This window comes from Molothrus ater, chromosome 6 (genome assembly GCF_012460135.2).
Source record: "Molothrus ater isolate BHLD 08-10-18 breed brown headed cowbird chromosome 6, BPBGC_Mater_1.1, whole genome shotgun sequence".
In the NCBI taxonomy this organism is placed as follows: Eukaryota; Metazoa; Chordata; class Aves; order Passeriformes; family Icteridae; genus Molothrus; species Molothrus ater.
In genome coordinates, this window is record NC_050483.2 from 47029232 (window position 1) to 47054110 (window position 24879).

Here is a 24879-nt window from a genome sequence, read left to right on the forward strand (position 1 = left end):
TTTCCACATCCAATTGGCAAAAAGGGCCTGTTTGCTGACAAAACCCCTTCCACACACTTCCTGAGTGTTTGGTCTCCTAGACTAAGGAAAATATTTTTAAACCTCTTGGGCACAAGCACACTTGAAACTTTCAGGATAAATCTGTATTTCCAATGAAAAACCCTTCCCTTACTGAAAACAAAAGATGTGAACAAACTTCCCATTTTAATTTGTGGCATTAGTCACATAAGAATCATCTTCACATAACTTCAGGGAAAACTTCTATGTAATGAGGCTTTTAATGGACCGTGCTGAAAAATAGAGCCAAATTTTCCCCCTTTGCATCACCTGACTTATTGTACTTGCTCAACCCACTGGAACTGAAAAGCTGACTAATAAACCTCAGACAACTGGCAAAAAGAGTTCCTGCAGATTAAGCTCACTCTGCACATCACAGCTGAGTGAAAAAACTACTTCCCAGCAGGAGTGGGTAAGGCAATTTCCAAAGGCTGCTTCCTTTAAGCTGTGTTGCAATGTGAGTACAGATGCCTCCAGCAGAAGGCAGGAGATCCAGAGCTGTCCAGTCCCCTATTCTCCCCTTACCAGAGATATTAAGGAGTTTCTGACCGTGACTTCCCTCTCCACTCTGCATCTTTCTACAAGCCTCCTTTATTTCCCTCCATCCCTGGCAGCTGAGGATGACTGCTGAACTGGCATCTCCCTCCTCTCCAGCCAGCTCCTGTCAGCTCAGTCACCAGTCCCTGCCAGCAGCCCACAGGGCCATCCCTCACTGCTGTTTACAGACAGGAAAGAGAAGGTGTTTGACCCAGCTGGCCCCTACTAAAGATAAAGTTATCACAGTTCCAATTGTTCCTATCTACATCTGCTGGTAGGAGGAAATAATCAACTTGTCTGAGCTGGAGCAGGGGATGTTGGAAAGCTATGAATCAGAAAGCTGCTCATTTAGTGAGTACTAAATGGCACCTTACCATTATTTCTCCCTATCTGCATGGGAACAAGAGGCAGGGTGTTGAGGTGATGTGGGGAAAGGCAGAGATCTTTATGTAAAACCAGAGCTAAACCTTCCTGGTGCCTCCTGCACAACTGCAGCCACATGCAGTGTCTAATGCATACAAGAACTACAGTGCACTGAAAGCATAACTGCTGGCAAACAGGAAGCACTGCAACATCTCCATGCATGCCCTGAAGTGCTGAACTCCAAGCCAAGTCCTCAGAAAAACACAGAGACTGAAAAACAGAGGCATCCTCCATGCCAGCTTCCTACTGACCCACAGCTGTGGGACCAGTTTGGGCCTGGAGAGTGTGCATCAGCACTGACATTCAAGGATTTTTAATTCTTCACAGCAGCTTTTCAGAAGAAAAATACAAAGATTATAGCTGGAACTGCAAAATTTGAACTAAAATACAATAAACTGTCCTCCAAGGCATCAGGCTCACCTTGAGAAGGCTTGCTTTCTGTCCCTTTACTACCAGCATTACCTTAATAAGCTTTAGCAGACTCCCTTCCTTTAAGCTGGACTATCTGTTGTGCTCTCACCTGGAAGTTCACCACCCAGGAGGTCACTTCAGCCCTTTCAAGCTATTTCCTCCATTGTGCATTTTTATCATTAGCCCATTTTACTCTGTCTTTAAAAACTGGATCAGGACATCAGAAACATGCTTATGAACCTACAGCAGCTGTGAGCCTTACAAGAACAGAACTGACACCCAGGTTCTTCTATTATATCTCAACTCGTTGAGCTTTTAAGGTCTCAGCAACATCAGCTGAAGTCAAGGATCCTGTAGCTTGATAAAGCACAGCTTCTTTATTCTACTTTTTCAACTAGCCAGGAGCAGAGTCTGTTACTACTTCCCGACTTCAGGGCAATATTGTAAGCTTTGACCAGCTCCCAAGGCATGCTGAAGGCTCTGGAGCTGCTTCTCTGTGAAAAAGTTCCTCTAAGTTCCTAAAGCTACCAAATATTCCTTCTTTTGCAAGGAAGAAGAAGAAGAACTGATCTCTGAACAAGACTCTTTAGGGCAGTCACTGGTTGTGCTGGGTTTGGCAGGGATAGAGTTAATTTTCTTCTCAGCAGCAGCCTGTGCTTTCAGCTGGTGACAAAACCAGTGTTGATACACACCCAGTGCTGCAGTTATTGCTGAGCAGGGCTTGCACACTGCTCAGGCCACCTCTGCTTCTGAAGCTGCCCCTGCAGCCTGTGCTGAGAGTGGGCAAGAGGCTGGGAGGGGACACACCTGGGAGAGCTGAGCCCTCCTTAGTGAGCAGGGACTGGCTGGGGTCTTAACTGCCCCCTGGGGTCAGCCCACCACCTGGATAAACCAAAATACTGGTTTACAAAGTATCTTTGAAATTTGAGCTCAAGCTGCTGCTAAACTCAGATTTAAAATTATGTGATAAGGTTAAAATTAGAAGTGAATAATACATTTTAGGACATCTGGCAGGGATAGACCAGGCATTTCTGTTGTTCAGATGAATGTCCAAGGCCTTTTTAAAATTCCTTTCCCATCTCTACACACACATAAGCAGAGATCCTTGTAAGATGAAGACATGGAGAAAGAAAAGTTGTAGCTACATTTAACATATTCATGTAATGCCACATTTTCAGTTGTGCAATTTAAAAAAAGGAAAGTCATTTCACTATCAGTGGATCTTGAGTTTTGACATTACATTTTTCACCCCATTCCATTTTTTTTCTCTTTACTGATTTCAGCTGTTCCAAGCTTTTCACATCCTCCAAGAATTATTTAAATTATGCTGACAAAACATGCCCTTTTCAACACTGGCGCAGAAACAATTTCCCTAATGTACAGATAAGAAGATGACCAAGAAACATTCCCAATTCCCTGAGAAAATTAGTGGACAGTCTGCTAATCACTCTTAGCTAGGCCATGTCATTACTTATGGGTATGACTGCCAAATGAGGCCTGGCTGAAGAGAAGACAGGAACATGCTCACCTTAAATGAGAGCTACTCATGCAGCCTTCCAGAACATAAAGGGATGCTACAAGGGAGATTGAAAGGGACTTCTTATATGGACATGGAGTGACAACACCAAAGGGAAGGGCTTCAAAGTGAAACAGAGCAGGTTTAGATTAGATGTTAGGAAGGAATTTTTCATTGTGAGGGTGTGAGGCATTGGAAGAGGTTGCCCAGTGAGGTTATGGATGCCTGATCCCTGGAGGTGTTCACAGCCAGGCTGGATGGAGCTTTGAGCAGCCTGATCGAGTGGAAGGTGTCCCTGTCCATGGCAGGGGGGTTGGAGCAAGATGATCTATCAAGGTCCCTTCCAAGCCAAACCCTTCTATGGTTCTATGAACCCCTTCAGGCTTTTCAAGGCAGGGAGTTATACAGGTATGTGTGTGGGATAACCAACCTTCAGCAGAGGATCAGCTGTGAAGCCACCTGCTATTCAGAGCAGTAACAGAGGCATCACAGCTGCAATTCTGTTTAAATCATCAAAGAAAATGAGCACTGCAGACGCAGGTTAAGGGTAGACAATAAAAACACAGAAGTCATCTGATTTTGATGAGGGTGTGTTTACTCTGAAACAAATATTGACAGGCATATATAAAAGTCTGGCTGAGTTACTTATTCACATTCTTCTCAGTGACATTAGAGTGTAACGATTTACTCAAAATTGCTAACATTTCTCTTCTGAGCAAGATAATTTAACAAAAGACAACAATCATCTCCAAATTTGTACGAAAAACTAAACATTTTCTTCACCATTATTATAAAACCTCAAGCTCAAAGTGTATTTTCTCAGGTTACTAAGGAGCTCATCAGGCTGGGCTGTCTCCCTTTACTAAGCCCAGGTGTCTAAACAAAAAATTAATGAGGAGGAGGGAAGTGTGGGGAGATGGAGAAGGAAAGGCTCAAAATAAACCAGTGTTATTCAAACACTGCTAGCTCCAAAATAAAACACAACAATACTGACCAAGTGGAGACACAGAAGACCTGGCATGGCTCCAGAACACAATAACCATTTGTCTTCTTTGCCAGAGGCAAGCAGCAGCTGGGGATGCCACTGGGGGGGATAAATAGCACCACGCTACAACTGGAGGATTACTCCCAGGAGCAGTGCAATACATAAGAATAAAAGATGACAAGTTAGATGAATGCTCTTTGAGAACCTTTTCAGAAAGGACTAACTGTTCTTTAGGAGAAGCAGGAAAATCAAAGATATGCAAAAAATGCCAACATAGTTTTGCCAAATTCACTTGGTTATAAAAATGAATCAACATGCAAAAGGCTTTACCTGAATCAGCCTGAAATACTGCTAGGAAACCCTGGCATATGTAGATCTTGAACCAAGGGAAATTTTGTGAAAGTACAGTACTTTCCTAAGAGTGAGTGGGAACCCTTTGAAGCACTCCTCAGATTCTGGAGGATTGTTATACACAGCACAATGGAAACTTCTGACTGGCAGAAAATTTTTTTGAGGGTTTCATAAAATAGCAGGGAAAGGAAGCAGAAAACCAGCAACCAGTTGGTATTTATGTACTCATTTATTTATTTATTTATTTACCTGCAAGCCTGTTCCACACCAAAATCACCTTTTGGGGAAAGGTATAAGACTGGAATCAAAACAGAAGATTCCTTGCAGTGCTACATTGGTGTGTAGCATAATAAACAGCACTGCATGTTTTAGCCAAGTTCACTCCCCAGGTGGCTGCCTCAATATGAATATACTGAGTGAAAGCAGAAGTGTAAGTGCCTCAGAAATACACCTTTGTGGTAATACAATGCAGAAAGGACCAACCAGCAATACAGGAAATCTTTCTGCTGCAGGGTGTGGGACCTAAACTGGGAGAGTTTTCTCAAGTGCAAATGGGAGGGAGGGAGAAAAAGGAGAACAAACTCCAATTGTATGACATGAAGCTTTACATAAAGTAAACCACAGCTCTTTCCAAAACACGATTAAGTCAATACTTGATATCTTTGCAAAATGCATGGAATGGAAGCAATTTATTTTCTGCACCTTTCAAAGCTGATAGGAAAAAGAGCACTACAATGCTGGAAGAAACATTGTGACCAGCAACAAAAAAAACAGGCAAAAGGGTTTAATTTCCACTAAGAAGGCGAAACATAGATAAGATACCCTAGAGAACATAAGGATTCAGGTTTCCAGGTCACAGCTGTGACCTTTAGGTACCTAAATTTCCTAGGCAGTTAGTTTGAAATTCTTAGGTTACATCCAAGCAAACAAGTTACCACAAGATAAAGGGTGTGGATTCACAGCTCATGAACTGCTGAGGCCAGGTAGCTCTGGAGCAACCCTACTTTCAGCCATGACAAACATATGGTAAGGTGCAAGAGAATCAGCATCTGAAAGGTGCTGTGCCCTAGAAAAGAGATAACACTTAATATGAGCACTATACAGAACGGGTTAACCAGGACTGATAGGGTGACAAGAAGGAAATGTATTTCCCTAAGGCAGTAGCAGTTCTGGAACCACAGCCCGCCCAGCTCTGATCCCTGAGGTGTCTCTCAGCTCAGCACCCTGCCAGCCTGCCAAATGTGAAACTAAGGCCAACAAAATTACCTCCTGCATTTGAAAATGACTGGCCTCCTCCACTCTGTAGAGACTGCAGACATTTGCTATGTCCTTAACTAAGGCAGGCTTGCAGGGTTCATGTTCTGAATATTCATATATTGCTTACTATGGACATGTGTCATACAAGCTTTAACCAGAGCTTTCCAAATAAATCTATTCGGAGGTTTAACAAGCTCTTACACAGCTCAGCTCTGTGGCATTCACAATGCAGAAGACAACAGTATATCTGATTACCACTAGTAATACAGAAAGACCTATCATAGCTAGAGTTCAGCCCATTAACTATCCTGCAGCAGCAGGGCTGAGTAACCACAGGTTTAATAGCTGTGACCTGCAGCTATTTGCAGAGACATACCAATGGAAGTGTATTTCAGGAAGTGCTGTGTGCTGCAACGTGCTCTGTGGTTCCAGGCACTTCCCAGCATTGACTATCAACAACAAGCACTTCTAAAAGTCCAGCTCATCTGACAAAGGGATATCAGCCTCTCTCTTCACCAAGAAACTTTGAGAAGTGACAGTTTTCAATATTTGGCAAGTTCATAGTCTCTCCAGCATATGCACTTCAACACCAAACAAGTTACCAGTGCAATTAGGAAACTCCCTTTGCAAACAAAACTGAATTTATTTACTGTCTGATAAGAGCTTTCAGAGGCAACCTGGGCTCAGCAGAAGCCAGGCAGCAAGGATTAGGGAACATGCACTTCCATAGCACAATCCTGAGTCAGGTGTTTCAACACTGAGTATCTACATCTGGTAAAGATGCTCTAAGAGACAAAGGTAAGTCACAGAAAGGATGCCATGTCATATTTATTACTGCCATGAGTAATTGACAATAAGACTTCAAGGCTTGTCATCCTTTCTCACTGCAATCTATCATCCTTCCTCCCTTTCCTCCCTTATGCACTCTAAAACCCAGGATGATCCCAGAAAGCACTAAAAGTAGCCAACTCATCTCCAGGGTGCATAGACAATGAGTACTTTGCTGGGGGCAGTCTCACCTTTGGTTTTCCTGCTAACAGTGGCAATTTCAATGTTAAATATTTTATTGCCTATAGACAAAAGCAAAATGGAAAAGTAGCTGAAACATGCTGCTAAGTATCACTGAATTTATCCTGGTAATATATAGCAGGAACTGGTTTTATGGTTAAAACCAAGAGAGCACACGTTCACACAGCTGGCACTGTGGAGGCAAGGCACTGCAATCCAGCTGTATTACCACCATGGCTGTGGGCTTTGCAGAATTTACCTTGCAGCAGAAACTAAGAATATACACAGGAGAATTCAGCTGTTTTCTTCTCTGCTGAAAATAAATGCCTCAAATAAGTGCTTCAAGTAACTTTTAAGTAATAAAAATAGCTCATGAAAAATGGGTCCCTTTCAAGCTGTCTCCTTCTATGGGAAACATGATGAGAAAAAACTAAGACCTAACAGCAATTAATTTCCAGCACATCCAATAAAGTGCATTTTATCACTTATATTTATATCTCAGACTGACACAAGGCAGTTAGACATAACCTAACTAGCTACTATAAAGGTGACAGCAATAGAGTTAACAATTTATTTCACTTACTCTGTTGGGTTTTTTTTTATTTGGTTGGATTTTACTTTAGGAAGCAACAGCAAGGGAATTATTTTTACCAGCAGTATAAAGTTTCCCCTCTTCATCCTGTGCTTGCAGGAAGGCAGACCTTCATTTTTTTGGTAATAAAACTTTTCTTTTGCAGTTTTCCCTTTTTTAGACATTTCAAGCTCATTACATTAGTTTGCTATTTCAGAATCCAAAGGCTGTCCTGAGTTCTGGAGAAAATGGGTGGTATCTTCAAAACCAGGTCTGGGACTGCTCTACTTAAAATATATCGTATTTTAAAATGGAATGGGAGGCATGGCTGAGTCACAGGCCCACACTTGTGTTAGCATGAATCTTCCTAGGAAAATTAGGAAAGGAGGACACACTGGGATTGACTTTGATCCAGATTAGCAACCTAAGTACATATTTGATGCTCTTTAGCAGATCACCCAGTCCAGGTGGAAAAGATGGTACCTACAAAGGCTACTCCTGCAACTTCACTTTCCCAGCTATACCACAGGAGCACTCCCATAGCTCCTGCCCAGAGCCACTCCTTGGACCACAGGATGTACCAGACTACAGAAAAGGTTTTTACGAAGTCTCTCTACATTATTGAAGAGAGCAGTCTCTCACACCCTCACCCCTTCAGACTCTCAAAAAAGCATACTAAAAATGCAGCAATAATGTTGGTGTGTTTGGGTTTTTTTTATATTATGGGGGCAGAGGTTCTCCAAGTTGCCATGCTACTTGCCTTCTATATTTATGTCTGTTATATTTGACCAGTTCCCACAGAACTAAAATCCCTCACTGAATACTGAAATTATCTCATTAAAAAAAGGAAGTTTTCATCCTGAAATTAGTATTACAAGCCTTCTTTCCCTACCACATCCCTAGTATGTCTATGGAGTATGCATGTTCCCCTGCATATGGTGGTACCTCATTAACTGCAAAGGAATAAAAGTATAATCACTGAAACATTAAAAGCTTGTAATTTTAGTTTTATTCGACTGAACTGCCATTAAGTATCAGGATATCATAGAATATCCTGAATTAGAAGGGACCCACAAGGATCATAAAGCCAAATTCCTATAGCAGATTCACAATGTAGTATTTTTTTTAATAGAGCCATGAGAAACACAAATAACAAAATAATGTTACTTAGTAAAGCATAATACAGGCTATTGCATTGTATTATGTTTTGCTCTGAGGCTAGAAAAGTCCCTCAAATATGGCCAAAACAGTACAGCAATTTCTAGGAATGTTCACAGAGGGAAGGACACCAATGGATTAGCTTCAGTAGGCAGACTGAGAGGCTCTGCCTCCCTGTGCCCCAAAAGTACAAGTCACTTGTGCACATTTGCATCACCAAGTAATAGAAGAGGTCTAGAACAACAGAAACACAAGCAGTTTAACAGTAAAGATGATCAGAAAATCTGTCATCATTCAATAATGGAATTCATTGAAAAAAAATTTTCAGCTAAAATTCTTTGTAGGACGGGTGGACAGATGGGATGAGATTCTCACACACACATCTGTGCAGAGTGGGCTGCTGCATTCTTATTTACACCCCAAAGAAATAGCTAAAAAACCAGAGCACTTGGTTTTTTGCATGAAAAATCTCAGCAGCAGCTGGTCAGCATCGTTGAAAAGCAGGCTCATTACTTCGCAAACTACTTCAGACTTCAGATATAAGAAGGACCAGTATGGTCTGTCATCTGACTTGTCCTATGACCCAAGGCACAGAACTTCCCCTCACCATGACCTCCATCATAACTAACCTGATGGAATACTTGTGTTTGTGGAAATAATAAAATCATTATTTTGAACAGTTTTTACTAACTGTGAAGCTAATTTGATACCTAATACAATCTTTTAATGATTATTTCCCCTTACTAGAGCACCTCAGTTTCATTGCAGTACTACAAATTTCATGTTCTCACTACACCGTCTATGCCTTAAAAAAGAAAATCACCTTTCAAAATCTAAGGGAACTTATGAAAAATGTAGTGTTGGCAGCTTTAGCTCTGCCACATTTGTCCTTCAGAAGATTAGAACTGGGGTCAGACTGTAATTCAGCATTCAGCAGTGGTCCAGGAGGCAGGACTCCTCAGTGAGGTTGGCTGCAGGATGCAACATCAAGTGCTGAAACACTGAGGCTGCCACCTCCAGCTAAGAGGTGGCACCATAGCTTACAGCCACACCCTGGTGGCAAGGCACACTCATGCCCGTCCCAGTGCAGGGAACAAGGTGTGACAAACACAGCAGAGTAAGCAGGGTATGCAGCTAGCAAGGAGCAGAAGGGAGACAAGAAGTTTAGAGGGAACCATCCAAAGAAGCTCATCACAAAGCAGGAGGCTTCTCATCACCAGTGCTCTCTCTACAGAAACAGACAAGCCAGTGCTGTACTTGGATGGATTAACACATGTTGGGCAGGTCTGTGGTCACTTAGGGGCAGAGACATGCACAATTTGCCTCTTCTTTCCACAGCCAAAGCAGATGCACGCTGGCTCTGCTGGGGATGCTGCCTGGCGTCGCTGATATGGCACAGGGCTCAGGAGGCTAGTAAGACCCATGGAGAACAAAGCCAGTCCTCTGATATACTAGCACAATTTTGCAACCTTAAAATGAGGAGCTGGCTTGCCTCCAGACAACTTTCAAGTACAAGGACAAGCACAGGACAGGCTCCAAACACAGGTCCTTCAGTACAGCCTGTTCTGAACACCACAGCGCAGATGTTTCTGAAGGGGAACAAAGAAGGTTGCAGAGCTGGTGCAAAGAGTGGTCTGAAGTTTGAAATTTGCTCTTCAAAATCTCTGTCTTTGTGGCCTTCTATGGACACTCTCTAACAGCTTGATGGCTTTTTTATATGTGGCACCCAGAACTGCCCCTAGGACCCGAGATGAGGCTGTCCCAGCGCAGAGCAGAGCAGGACAATCCTCTCCCTTGCCTGGCTGGTGATGCTGTGCCTGATGCTCCCAGGACACACTTGGCCCTCAGGCTGCCAGGGCACTGCTGACTCATATTCAGCTTGCCATCCACCAGGGACCCCCAGGTCCCTTTCCATGGTAGTGCTTGGAAGTAATTTAAGTCAAGCACATTATTGGTATCAATATACAATAATAAAAGGCCTGCAATATGCAGATATTCAGACCTGAACTTATAATACCTTTCAATCAAAGAGAATCTCAAACCTAAGCAAGAAAAAATCCCCACCACAGGAAAAGAAATATTGATTATTAGAAGCAGAAGTGTCTTAGAGCTGTACAAAGAGTGTAAAGCTGTAAAGTTGGAAAAGCAGTCTAGATCCCAGACCCTTCCACGGAACTTTTATTCCTTATCTATTACTTGGTGGAGCACTAATTAAGAAGACTTAACAGATTAAAGTATGAGTTGTTTCTATATCAAATAGTTCCTTCTATTTTAAATACTCAGGAGATGCTCCATTATAACAACTGGAGATGTCCCATGACTATGAACATCTACACAAGCAGAGAGCATCATGAGATCAAGATTACAAACATCTAAGTAAAGAATTTTACAAGCCTCTCCACATCAATGTGGAACTGTTCAGTAAGTGAGCCACTTTGTTTTGCTATAAATTTCTATTTACTTGGTGTTTCTGGGTGTTTCCTCATTGTTTTACACTTCATCCTACTAGCATGAGCATGTCACCGTGCCATGGACTGTTGCTAAGTGATCCTCTGCAAACACACCAAGTTCTTGAGACAAAATCATAAACAATCCTGAGAGATTCAATAAATAAAGTTGCAGCACATCAATCCTAAGAAAATTTGTAAGGAATTAAAATTCCCAGTCATCAACAACTATGCTTAGTACTTCTCTTTACTGAAGATGAAGTAAACTCTGTCAGCTCTTCTTTTAAACATTAACTTGATGGTATTACTGCACCAAAACTTGGCTACAGACTGACATATCTGGGCAGTAACAAAGTAGACCATCAAGACAGCATTTCCATGGACAGATCATTTTTCATGCATGATTATGCTGCATTTGCATTCTGATTCCTTAAACAAAAAGACAGCATAGCATGACTTCAAAATCGCTTTTGCTGTAAGCAGAGTTAGGCTGTACCCCCTCTAGGAGTCTTGGACAGTAGTTATAAAAAACAACCCTCCAAAACTGGGTATATTCAGATTTATGGAAAAGGCAAAAGCAGTCAGATTCACTGCTTTGAAAAGAACACACTAATAGTGTCACAGAGGCATGAGCTATAAAAACACCAAAGGACCCCTTTACTAGCTGCTAAGAAAGTACAGGACACTTGACAATAATCTCCACTAACTCAGGACTACCACAGCTCCTGGGGTGTGACCATGGCTTAGCAACCACATAAGAACAACTTTCAAGTCCAATGTGGTTTAAGGACAGTGGGCCACCCACACCTGCCTTTGGTTTGAACTCAGTCCCTCCAAATTGAGCAAGAGGCTCTTCACCTGCAGCATCAGTGCTTCTAGTTGGCGTTTCACTGGGACTAGAGTTGGGTGAGGCACTCCCTCTTCCATTCCTGCCTGGAGAGGTCCTCCTTGCACACAAGGGTATTTAGTGGTTGGCAGTGCAGAGACATAGTAAGCAAAGCCAGGAGTGTGGTGAAAACAGACTTGCTGAAAGCATCATTTAAACCTTTCTTGTGTCTAAGTCAGCACTTTGCCACTTCAGAAGAAAGGACCGTGAAAAGACAGAAGTTGAAGAGACAGCTGGAAAATGCAATTCCACTTGCCTTCAAAGCTTCCACTACACCAACTACCTACTGCCATCAGGTACCTCACTAGCCTCTTTCCTTCCCTGTATTATTTTGAAGTCAAACCTACTCTACATTAATACAGAAGTAAACCCATTGAGCTGTTGTACAACGGGCTAGCTGCACTAAACTTTACTAGTAAAAAGACTTAACACCAACAGGCCTTTAAAAGGCACTGCATAGACTGAACATGCCATAGCACAAGCAGCAGCACTGTCCTGGTCCCTGAGGGTGCTGTACCTGCTCAGGCACAGCATAATCACAACTATGTGGCACACAGTGCTCACAGAGCCAACACAGCTTCTGTGTGCATCCACTTCTGCACACTCACTTGATGCCTTGAAAAGGCAGACCTAGAACAGAGGCTAGACAGAGTTAAAGAATAAAGTAGGTAAAAGATTCAGATTTTTGGAAGCACAGAAAAAGTAGAAATGCGTTGATTTAATTGTACAAGCAGGTTGAAGAAGCTAAGAAGAGACTCAGCAGGCAGCTACTTTGAAGAAAAGCAATCACAGCATTTATCAAAAGAAAACAGAGAACCTGAGCATTCCACACACCTGTCAGACAAGATCGACCACCAGGGTGCAGTTTCCTCACCCAACAGGAACTGAAAGCAGTGTGAGAACATGGCCCTTTACTGGTAGAAAAAAGGTCCTCTGGCCAATGGAGGGTCATCAACTCTAACCTGCCCTTTTTGGCTCAGAAGTGGAAAAACTATCAGGAGCAGGGACCAGTGGAAGGATCTGTCATCAGCAGGGAACAAGTGCTATCTCCACCTCCTTTTTAGTCACTTACTTCACTGATAACCAGCTAACCAGCTATTAAGTCTTGCATGGTAAGTAAGTCATCACAACAGGCTCATGAACTCAGTTTCAAACTGCTTTGTACTTAAAAAGTTGTGTTTCCCTCTTTATAGCTGCTGTTCTTTTTTCAGCCACTTAAACGGTTGTTATCATAAAGGAAAGGGTATTACAAAATAAGCTCATCTAGGTCACAGGAAAGAACATTTTCCAAGCTAACCTGAAGTGCAAAACGACCGTCTCTGCCATCAACATAAATTCTCCACAGAAAGCAGTCAGCCTGTTCTCTAATCTTGCCATCAGTAAGGAGAGAAACAATTTAACACTGGCTATGCCACTGAGGTTACAGGACACTGCAGCTGTGCAAAGAAGCTTCTGGTACAAGAAAAATATTTCAGACGCACTTAGACCTTTGAGTAAAGGAAGCTCTTAGCTCCAATCAACAAAATATGAAAAAAACAAAGCTTAAAAAGCTTTTCAGATTGCAAAGTCAGCCAAAAATTCCTCTACAACAGTTGTTTTCCTTACATTTCAGTCTTTTACAGTATTAGCTCAGTCCCAATGGCATCTTTTCCATCCCGTGCTGGGATGATTCTGTCAAAACACAGTAAATAACTACTCTGCACTTTGGCAAGGTACCAGGAGGAGAAATAGTTTTTTTGTAAAAAAGCCCTCACTAACTACTGAATGCTCACCTTAAAACACACACTCAAACAAGCACACTATGTATAAGTTAACATGTATAACAACTTTAAATTAGACATGATCTTATTCAAGGAAGCATGCCAAGTGGGAAATTAAATGAGGCAACTATAAATTACTGAAGGAAGCTCATGTTGAAAAATTGATCAGTGAATTCTAGTAAGACACTGAACTATCATGGATCCTAAAATAGCAACCAAAAAACAGTGTAAGGTAAGTCCATTACTCAGCAATGACAGAAGCATTTTATGGTTTTGTATATAGGTGTAGTTCCTGCTCTCCCACCTGTAAGCTCTGTTGTGCCAGTTTTCAAAGCAGCACCACTCTCAATTTGATCTTTTTCCTTTAAATCATGACTGAAATGTGAGATACCTTTCTGACTGGTTAGCTGACAGCATTGCCTTAGGATCCTACAAGCTGATAAGCAAACTTCAACCAAAAGCACAGCAGACAAGTTCTCTTGACAGGCTTTTATTCACCTATAATATGGGCAACAAATAATTCTTTTGACTCCTTTTGACAAAAATAACCTAAACATAAGAAAAGAACCATTAAAGTAAAATGTACTATGGCATCACCATTTCAGCAATGAATCTGCACACTGAAGTCAGGCTGGGTTTGCTGTGTTTTTAATGCACAGCTGAGACACAGAAAGCACACCTGGATACGGAGCCTCCTGGGAACAAAATCACCCGGCTCTGTGGGCAGGTGAGCTGGAGGAGAAGCAGCAGAGCACAAACCGTGACTCCCATGAACAAAGCTGCCTCTCAGGCACTGCACAAAGCTGGATGGCTTTTGTGGTTCCTCTGGCTTGGGATTTATATACATTCATGACTATGTCAGTAGCACACTGTCTTTAAGTTTCTTCCCTGAAGAAGAAGCAAGAGAGAGACCCACAGGAACCTGCTGGAGAAAGCTTCTCTCCAGGTTACCCCTCCAGTCTATGGGAATAAAGTTAACTCTTGCCCTCAACCTTCTCTTTGTAAAGAGCTTTCCAAAAGAAAGGTCTACTTCCATCAGGTGCTAAGGGACTGCTTAGGGCAGATCAATGCCCTTAGGTATCCAATGACTATTCCAATCCATTTATTAAGTGTGGTTGCCCACCATTGCTCCTGGCATAGTAGAAAACCACACTGATCTCATTTGGAAAGCTGCAGCAGCAGACTCCTTTGTGACAAATCATATGAGGGAAAGGGTTGAAAAAAAAATTAAAAATTAACATACTACAGCTCTGTGACTTTATGCTAAAGAAACACACATCTGGGATAAACTACTTCTATCTCACTTTCGAGAAATTATGCTTATAATCATCTAAATTTCTCCTGGTAATCTCCTGTCTTCCTCAAAATTAAATCCTAGATTCAACAATTTCCACCCTACATTATTAATTGCACTGCTTTTGGTACCATGCAAAATTACCATTAGTAAATTTTACCGAAAAATTGAAAGCGATTAAAAATAAAACTGTTGAAAATCCAGAAGTATTTTCCATCAAAAGGTCAATATTAGAGGCACTTCCATGGCTGACCCTTTTTCCTCTTCACCAAAAACCAAGCTATTTTCAAACCACCACAGAGATACTGCAAAGTAACAACCAAAGGCACAGAAAACTCCTACAACAGATGCAGAAACCCTTTCTGTCTGATCTGTCTACGTTTAGACATACTGCAAAGAGGTCTACACCTTTGCAAAATGAAATTAAAAGAAAAACCAAGTGTATTGCTTTCACCAGAAATGCAGAATTAAAGTGAAAAATAAATACTTACTCTAGCATAAGACATCACCCTTAAAACACAGTGCCCCTTGGAGAGAAAAAAAGGGGATGGGGCAGAAGTTCAGCTACCCTAGTTAAGTTGTAGGCACTCTTCTGTCTTCTGCTCTATTTCCTAAAGGCAATGAGGTTGAGGAAAACATTTCCAGTTTTTGCTGTGTTTGATTGTGCTCTGTTTTATATAGAGGCAGCTAAAGTGCATGCATTAGGAGTTTCTCTAGCTTAAGGCTAAAGACCAAATACAGGAAAACCTAAGAAACTTTAGGGCTTATGTCTTTAAGCACCAGGTTTTGTTGGAACCACTCACTCTTGCAACATTAATATGTTTATCTCCTTTAATTATGAAATGCCAGAAGAGCAAACAAGCATGCAATATTTTCAGATACAATTATCTCAAGCCACAGATCAAAGGAGTAAGTCTTGCAGAAGCTGGAGAAAGAAGAGTCAACATACACTGAAAAGACTTCCTCAAGCTCCACTGATCTTCTGCAGACCTACCAGCACCCTCACTGAGGAGGACAGGCACACATACAGCCTCCTCCACTGTTCTGATGATATTCTCTCTATAAAGCTTCTGGAAGTCTGAGCTACAGTGGGTACATGAGTCATTGCTCCTAAAAAACATCTCTGTGGAACCAAACCCCAGGACTGAAGGCAAGGTTACAGCTGCTGTGACAGGAATAAGCTTGCAACTCTGACAGAGCAGAGAACTGCATGACTTCACCCCCAAAACATACAAAGGCTAGGGCATTCATCTGGGAAGGTACAGGGCCAGAGATACAGTCACCCTTGTCATGGTATCATATTAACTCCCCATCCTTCCTACTCCAAGAAAAACCTTCAGAAAAGGTCAAAAGAGCTACATGCATATTTGTACTTCAACACTGAGTGTGCAGTTTCAGCAAAACCACAAATGAGACAGGTTGGTTTTAAAATAAGGCATTTCCTGAATCATGTGCCTCTGAACACAATCCATGTGCCTGTTTTGATACCATATCACAACACCTGCATCCAGTGAGACAAATAATTCTATTGTTTAATGCAGACTCAAAGCCAAGTCTTTGTTGGCCAACAGGCACTTGCAATAATCATGATTCAAAAAAAGCACTGACTAATAGTCATTTTGTGCAAAGACTGGGACTGTATGCTCAAAAAAGAGGCAAGTAATTTTACAAGCCAGCATTTCTTTGAGGGTCTTACTTTATCCATACCATTTCTTGATGAGAGATTTATGAAGCTTTGGAAGAAGTATCTGGGAAGACATAGGCTAATGACAGAATGAATATTATACACCAGTCTTCAGAAATCAACAGCCCTGTTTTCCTTCACATACTCATTTGTCTTTAAATCTATCCATTTAGATATCTGAAAGTAACTTAAATAGCATTCCACTATGTGGAATATTACCTTTGTTAGGAAACAGAAGCAGAATTTATAAGGGACTTGCCTAAAGTGCCTGCAGTAAGTGACAAAGCAAGGCAATTCCCCACTGCAATTTCAATCCCATTACAGCCACCAAAATCTTTGGGAGAGGTCCCAGAGGGACTGGATGTTCACTCAGGACTTCCCAGCTCCCTGCCTTTAGCACTGTTAGGAATCACTGCCTCATCAGTATATACCAAGGAAAAGGGGGAAGACAAAGGTGCTGGGCAGAGCTGGCTCCATAGACCAGAACAGTACAAGCTCCAACCTGACAGCCATTCATTATGCATTAGTTACACATTTCTAAATCTTAGTAATGTTTTCACACACAGGTGCTGTCTGCAACTAACTGCAGAACCCACACCTCTCCGAGGCTCCTGGGATTCACCATCAAAAGAAAGCAGTCAAACCAGTCAGTAAGAGACTCTCTCTGAGACACAAGAATTTCTTCATGGTTCTCTCTCTCTCACTCACCAAAAGTGAAAATAAATGCAATTTGATTTGTTTGGCTTACTCTGACTAATTTTTAGGAATAAGTGTTTGTTGTCCATTTAATCTGCTTAATCCACATGGTGAGAATGTTCCATAGTTTTGTCTTCCTTCCCTGCCTAAACAGATGTGTATTTATTCTTCTTCCCCAGTGGACCAGAAAGGCCCATGCTGTACCTCAGTGACCAGTGTGCTGATGCAATGTAAAGCATCGTGCCAAAGTCATCTCTCCCTGCACTGGAACCTGTGCTGCATTCCTGCTGGGCAATGCTGCTGCTCTGCTGCCACAAAGGTCTCACACAGAAGGATCTCCCCTACTGAGAGGAACCAGGGGGAGGATTCTGCCTGGGATTTGTTCTTCCACATTTCTGCCGTTTCTGGGTTCAAATTGACATTAATGCACTTTTTTGGAAGATCCTACTTTGTGTGCTTAGCACACCCTTTGTAGCACTGACACTAAGAAGTATCAGGATCTTTCCAAGATTTTAACAGTGGTCCCCCACCTTCAAACACATGCAAAGTACCTAACATAATCCAGACTGGGAAGGGCTGGAGAGCCTCTATAGCATCACTTCCAAAAATGCACTGAAGGCAAAGCAGGCTGCCATTCTCAGGAAAACATGCACTTCACTGAAGGCCTGGCATGCGTGTAAAAATAAACTTTCTTCTCCCAGTGCTAGAGGGCCAACTCTCCAACATCTCAACAACCTTGCTTGCTTTGGAAGTTTTCCAGTCACATCTTTCTGTATATGCTACCAAATATATATTTTACAAGCTCCTTTTCTTGGTTAGAACACTGCTGTTTCAAGCTTACTCCATTAATACTTCATGTGAAAATAAACCTCGCCCCATTTCTAGAAAACAACAGTTCCCTAGCAACAAATAGTAGAAACCATTGTCATTAGTATTTCACTTTGATTGAAGAATTAAATAGTGTGGAGGGCACCCTGAATTCTCCTTTGCAGGCTTCAAGAAAACCCATGTCTCAAAGGACAGTCGTCTTTTCCAAAGTAAAAGATTTCAAGTATCTCTATTCCCAGAAAGTTGGGGGAAAAACAAGACAGCAGTTGAGACCATTGTAACTACTACAATCAGAAAACATGCTCTCCTTCATCTCCCACTCCTATGAAAAAGCATGCAGTTTGAAATACAACTAATCCCACTTTCATAGCCAACTGACTAGAACATCCTTCTATGATAGAAGGGCACTAGCATTCATTTGATGCAAAATCACCCACCCCAAAATAGGGAATCTTCACTATTTTAGAATTAAAAAATGTGAGCAAGAGCTCAAGGAAAGTTTGGGTGTGGAAGTGCTGGAAACAGCTTTGAAGTCACGAGAAATACAAAGGCTCCAAACTCTGTCACACAAAAACCAAACTGACAATTTGTCAGAAGCCAAAGGGCTGCAGCTAATTATTCTGGTTTTGCATAGCTTGTGAAACAAAAATAAATGCATGTCTCTATCAGAGGTACTTGTGATGATTTCCACTTCAGTGCACATGTTTTCACTCTTACATTCTTCAAACTAAGCCAACAGATTTTTCCTGAAAAACAAGGTAATGTTCTTTCTCTCCCTTACCAGACTGCAGTCATAAGAAACTGAACTGACAATTTTCAATCCTAAATTTTGCCCTCCGCTAATTTGAATGATGGAGGACTGGAAATTGAACAAGATCAGAAGCAGCTTTTAAGACACTATATAAAAACCTTATTTGTAGATGCCATTACAGAAAATAGTTTTTTTTAATGATAAATACCTCATCAGCCATCCACTGCATAGCTTTGTAAGCAGTCTTCCCCTTGAAAGAGTGATGAAAGAATTTATTAAGAAATGCTTCAGTTTAAGCATTTTCTGGCAAGTCACCCCAATGCCAGCACAGGAGCTGTTCTGCCTCAGCCTTGCCAGCTGCTGCCTGCCTAGCAACTGCCTGCAGGCCATGGCAGATGGGCTTTGGTCATGTCTGTCACCTGTTCAGGGCATCTCTACCCTTCTCTGGCCACCAGGTCAAGCCACGCCAGCTGAGCAGGCAGCTGGGAATGGTGGGAAGAGCCAGTAAGAAAGGAGAAGGTTTGGAACTGCCACAGGAACCACAAGAGCATTTCAGAATACTTTAAATACAGCTGAAATGGTGCTGCCTTTCACTGGAAGAGAGCCAGCAGCCCCAGCCCTGCTGACCGCCTTTCATTGCTCCTGCCTTTGTGCAGGAGCACAAGCACAAGCTAATGGCCCCACAGCCCTTCCCAGAGAGCTGCAGCTGAAATTCCTGCAGCACAGGTTTGCAGCACAGACCCCAACACCCCTGGGGCTGGAACTGCAACAGGTTCCCTGGGAGAAATGGGACGCATCCTTCAGGTCTCTCCTCCTGCAAAACTGGAACAAGAGTGCTTCCTCACCTCATGGGGTACAAACAAGTAAGCACTCCAATTCAAAAAGCTCCCTGATACTCAAGTGATCCCTGCTTAAAAAAAATAAGCAAATGCCCCAAAATAAGGTGAGAGAGGCAGCACAGTTCTCTGTTAAGAGCCCATCTTGAAAAGCTAGTAAATTGCTTTTTTTGGTTTTTTCATTGTAATATAACACTGGTTTGTGGCTGCCCCACTGACTTAGATTTAAGCTACAGAAAGCAAACCTAGATTCAAAGCACTGCCAGATTTTAAGGATGTTTCTACTCAGTTCTGCCATGTCCACCGGAAAAACAGAAATGAGCTAATCCTATTCGGGCTCCCAAATGTTTGGGTGCAGGCTCAGACTCATACTGTCTTTGAAAAGTTCATAACCTTGAAAGCTTTTTATTTAATTAATCTACTGTACCATCTTCTAAGCCAGCTAGCTTGGTGGATGTTACTCAGTTGTACTATATATTGTTGCACATTTCAGCTCTTGCACCTTGAGTTCACAGTGAATTCTTATTATGTTAGAAATTAATCAGTATTTCTTAAAAACCCCAATTATTTATCACCACACAAGTTGAAAGGTTTTCTGTTTGTTTTCAATGTGATGCTTTAATTAAGGTCTTACTGCTAGATAAAGGAGAATGCCTGCTTAGCATCCCACTGCCAGTGCTGCTCATTTTATTTCTCTTTGGAGGATGTGCATGTCTCCCCACTCAATAAAAATAGAAACCTGGAACCACTCTCTCTGCTGAAAGTGGAAGTCTGAGAGAAGACAAAACACAAAACCTGAACACAAGTCATGAAATGTTAATTGCTGTCTAGCAGCAGCTCACTCAATCTATAAAGCACAATTAGCTCTAAGAAAGCAAAATAAAAGAATTTAATCTGTCTAGCCAAAGAAGAGAGGACTATCCTAAATCCTCCCTGCATGAAGGAAACAGAAGTCACACAGGCACTTATTTGAAGACTTCCAAGACTTTGGTTTAGTAGTAGAAAATCCTTTCCTGCTCCTGTGAAACATCTTTGGAAAAGTATAATCTGATGTATGTTCACAGAAGTCAGCACATACCAGTCCCTCACGCTTTGCTTTCTAGAAGCCAGTAACTAAACCTTACCTTCCAACTCACTACTTCTTACTGGAAAGCAAGTCTACTTCAGAAAAATTCTGAATTTATGTAAAAAAGAAATCAGGTAAACATCCTGTGTATGTTGAGTTTTGATTTACGTGCTTACTGTCAGACCTAGAGCTGGTTTCTCTCTAACAGGACAGGTTCTTTAAAGGAGAAGGGGAAGCAAATCAAAGAAATGCTGCTGCTGCTTGACACAGGAAGACAATATTCCCTCTGTCAAATAAACCTTGTGCACCAGATGGACACCAAGACAATCCTTCATCTAGAAGCAGGGCTAGGGGGACAGATCATGGAAGGTGCCTCAAGCAAAGGTTTCTAGCAATAAGGAATAAGGCAAGAGCCCATTCCTGATACCTTCCCTACTGGCTGAAGCACATTGGGATATATGCAGCAACATGCAAGTGATAGGCAAAGGGTGATCACACACTTCTATACATCCTGTTCCAGCAGAGCAGCAGGCACCATGGACTGAGGTATGCCTTTGGGGCACAAATTCCCAGTATAGATCAGTCTGACATCTCAACCACACTGTCGAATATGAGATGATAAATTATGAGAGCATAAAGCATTTTTATGGGGACAAAGTCCTGTCTAGTTCTGTCCAAATGTTTCCCAAAATGCTCTACAATAAATAAATACTTTCCAATAATTTTGTAGCCATTAAGCTACACAAACCTATAAAAGGATAATAACTTTAATCCATGAGGTAAAATGGAATCTGCCCTCTGCCCAACTAATGGATGCATCACTGAATTCATCTCATATGAGCCCCTTGCAGCATAAATGTACAGTGCAGGTGCAAGGCACATATGACATGCAGGCATTGGACTGTAATACACTGAGGTATTAAATAATAATGTCCCCTACAAATATGGGCTAGCTTTCTCCCTGTGCTCCTGATCAAGCTGTGCTTTGTAAATGTTGGTTTGTTTTTATCAATCTGGTAATGCCATTATCAAAACTGATGAAAGAAACTGCCCTTTAGCTCTGAGCAATAGGAGGATACAGGAAAGGAAGATGATGCTGTAGTGGTGAGAGGTTAAATACAGCCAGCAAAGTATATGCCCTTTGTCCTTGTAACACAATGCAGTTCTCTGACAACTACTCATAACTGAAAGATATACTCTCCATTTTAACTAGCAATGAGACTTTTTAAGTCTTTTCTGACAGTGGATTCTTTAAAATAACATGGCCTGATATTTCAATTTATTTTTTGTTAAGTGCTTTTCTCCTGCTCCCTGCTGGTGTTGGGAAGCACCTTCCACATGGATTTCAGAGCAACCTTAATTACGCAAGGTTAACACACCATTTTCCTTCTCTCTCTTCTGTCACCTCTATTGGGGCAGTGAGGAACTCACCACTTCAGAGTTCAAAATGAGCACCAGGTAAGTATCAGCAAGAGTGAAACCTATGACATACAGCTCTTCTAAGTACACAAAATAAGCCAGAAAGAAAGAGCATGCTTCCCTTTCATCTTTTAGAGCTTATAGTGCTCTGTGTTACAACTGACATGTAACATAATTCCTTTCATAAGCTGACACCATCCTTTAAGTAACATCTTGTGTGAAATATGACCATTCAGAGCTGGGAAAGAACCAATGTAGCCAACACCTGAACTTATCTGTAGATGGGCCACAACTTGAAAGCCCTTTAGTATCATTTCTCTGCTCACTCAGTTACAAGAACATTCCTTCTGCCATAGCTTTTTTTTTTTTTTTCCAAAGGGCAGATCCTGTTTCTGTTAATTGCATTCTGTGAATGCAATTAAGAGTAACATCACCTAATCAACTACCAGAACTTACTAATTGACAGACACAGGAAAAGCCTAACTGCATTCCCACATTCACTAGGGCACCTATTAAGCTGGACTACATGTAGGTTCAACACATGCTTCATAAAAGGGGAATCCTGTCTATCCAAAAGCAGTATCTGTCATAAAGAACTAAACGGAAAGAAAAATCATTAAGCCAAGGTCATACTGGCATTCAAATGACAGCATTTAAAATCCGTAAGCCTTCTTTACAAGGAAATAGAATCTTTACTCACCTGCACTACTTCTACGCCTCTTTTCCTGAAAAAAAGAAAAAAAAAGGAAATGTTAGTGTTGGAAATGTGGGGAAAATGTAAAAACAAAAACTAATGGAAAAGCACTGCTTCATACTAGAATGCAAACAATAAAAATCTGCACTAATAAGCTGATTCAAATTCAGGAAAGCACTTGTTCAGTTCATTCCCTGTCTAGGAAGCACTCTGGCAGATTCTGACTCATGTCCCCAGAAGTAATCCAAGATGAATACTAAGCAGCTGCAGTGCTGGGACTGATAGGGCTGTCAGGTGAGCACAGGTAGGAAGTGGCTGATATTAAGGAGGAAGCATCTCAGTTTTAATTAGATCTAGTTTGGTTTTCATTTCTCATCTGCCCTCAGAGAGTGCAAATTGCACCACAGCACATTCTGCATGCTTGACAGATCTTTTCTTTTCAATCAAGGATACATGTATAAATGTCAAGGAGAATTAACACAGCACCTTGCAGCCATTTATCCTCTTATTTACAGCCTTATTCTACCCCCATCATCTTGGTACACAGGATGCTACCCAGGACTTCAGGTTCAAAGACTTGCAGTCAGTCTGATTCCTTCAAGAGCACAGTTCAAATACTTGAGGTTTATCAGAAAGGACCAAGCCTTTGGCCATATGGAGAATTGCTCCAGTGATCCTGAATCTCCAGGAATGAGAGACTGGAGAGGCCTATGAATTATACACCAAAATGCTGAGAGCTGCAATTGGTAGAGCCAACTTAGGCAGATCTGTAGAGACAGTTGTCTACTCTGATGGTATGAGAATTGAGATTCAGGTACATGCAGGCAGACAATGCCCAGTCACCGCCTTTGACAAGTTATCAAGCAAAACAAACCATTTCTGCACTGGGCTTGAGAGCAGAACTGAATCCCTGGCACAAAGCCCAGCCACTCCTGCTCCATGCCCTCCTCCCTGTACATGCAGGCTATTTAAATAAGTTAGAATCTTCTGACTTTGAAGACATAGGAAATTTAACCTAAAAATGAAAAGCCTCAGTGAGCACAAGACAGGAATCTCTCTTCCTTGTGCCCACTAGCGCCATATGTGAAAATCAAAGTCCCTTTTTTTGGGGAGGTCATAGAACTGGACCGCCTAACTCTGCCCTCAATGCTTTTCTATCTAAGAGTGTCTGTGTTGTTGTCCACAGTCACAAATGCTGCACACTGCTGAATACACAATGGCTCCTCCAGTTTTCCACCCAAGACAGTAGGTCTTTCTTTTGAGAGGCCATTACAAGGCTGCCCAAAGGGACAGGCGATCAATCAGCATCTATGACACAAATTGCCCCCTCTTCCACTTTACCAGTCTGGAGTGTCTCTGGCCTAGAAGCAGCATTCAATGCACACACACAGGAGAGAGCCTGTTGTGAGGGCTCAGCAAGGAAATGAAAGAAAAAATGAAACCAAGCACCTCTTGCAAAGAATTTCAAAGCCCTCTTGCAGATAACAGTAGCTGTAAGTGGTGGGTGATTAATATACTGCCATTATGGTGTGGGAAGCCCTACTGTAGATCATCACCTGAGGCTGGACAGATGTGTTCCAGCTCTGTGGTGAGAAGAAAATACGAATCTTGTAGAGAAGAGTTAACAGCCAAATTGTTGAAACCGTGATTTTCACAGAGCTAAGCAAAGAAAATAGGAAAAATTAGGTGGAGAATGCTATTTCATAAATTAGGGCAGCAGACTACTCAGAAGCATTCCAAGTATTTTAAGCTAAAACTTAAAATAATCAAACATTTTTGCTGTGTGTGCCCTGAAGTAAACAAAACAACTCAAAACTACCATGGAAATACACCAAGCTTCAGACAAAACTGCACCACAGTCCCTGGAAAGACAGTGACTGATGGCAAAAGCTGCATTTCTTGTCATGCCTACATACACACTGAATAGGCTTTATTCTACTTTGAGGAAGATAAATATTCGTGAGCTGGGTGCCAAACACATTTGAGAGAGAATCAGTCCAAATGGTTGCTGTAATCCCACCAGAATGAACTTTGCAAATGTTCTGGGACTTACTGGAACCAACTGCACTGTCCCAGCAGGAGGGAAGAAGCCAGAACAGCACACAGGCAGGGGGAGGACGGGTGCCTGCTCTTAGGTACAATGCCACACGTGCTTAAAAAGGTACAGGAAGAAGGAAGCAATTACCAAGGCTGGCTTGTAGGCTGGTCTTCCCCTTTTCAGAGGGAGCATGTCCTTTTTGTTAC

The 24879-nt window shown here is 41.9% G+C and overlaps 1 protein-coding gene across 1 annotated transcript in view; it reads right to left on the bottom strand.

Moving 5' to 3' along the window:
• ITPK1 (inositol-tetrakisphosphate 1-kinase) overlaps window positions 1-24879 on the bottom strand; it is a 140666-nt gene that overhangs the window by 86807 nt on the left and 28980 nt on the right. The window contains exon 3 of the mRNA XM_036384428.2: window positions 22642-22666. Within this exon, the coding sequence (XP_036240321.1) occupies window positions 22642-22666 (25 nt within the window). The remainder of the gene's footprint in view (window positions 1-22641; window positions 22667-24879) is intronic.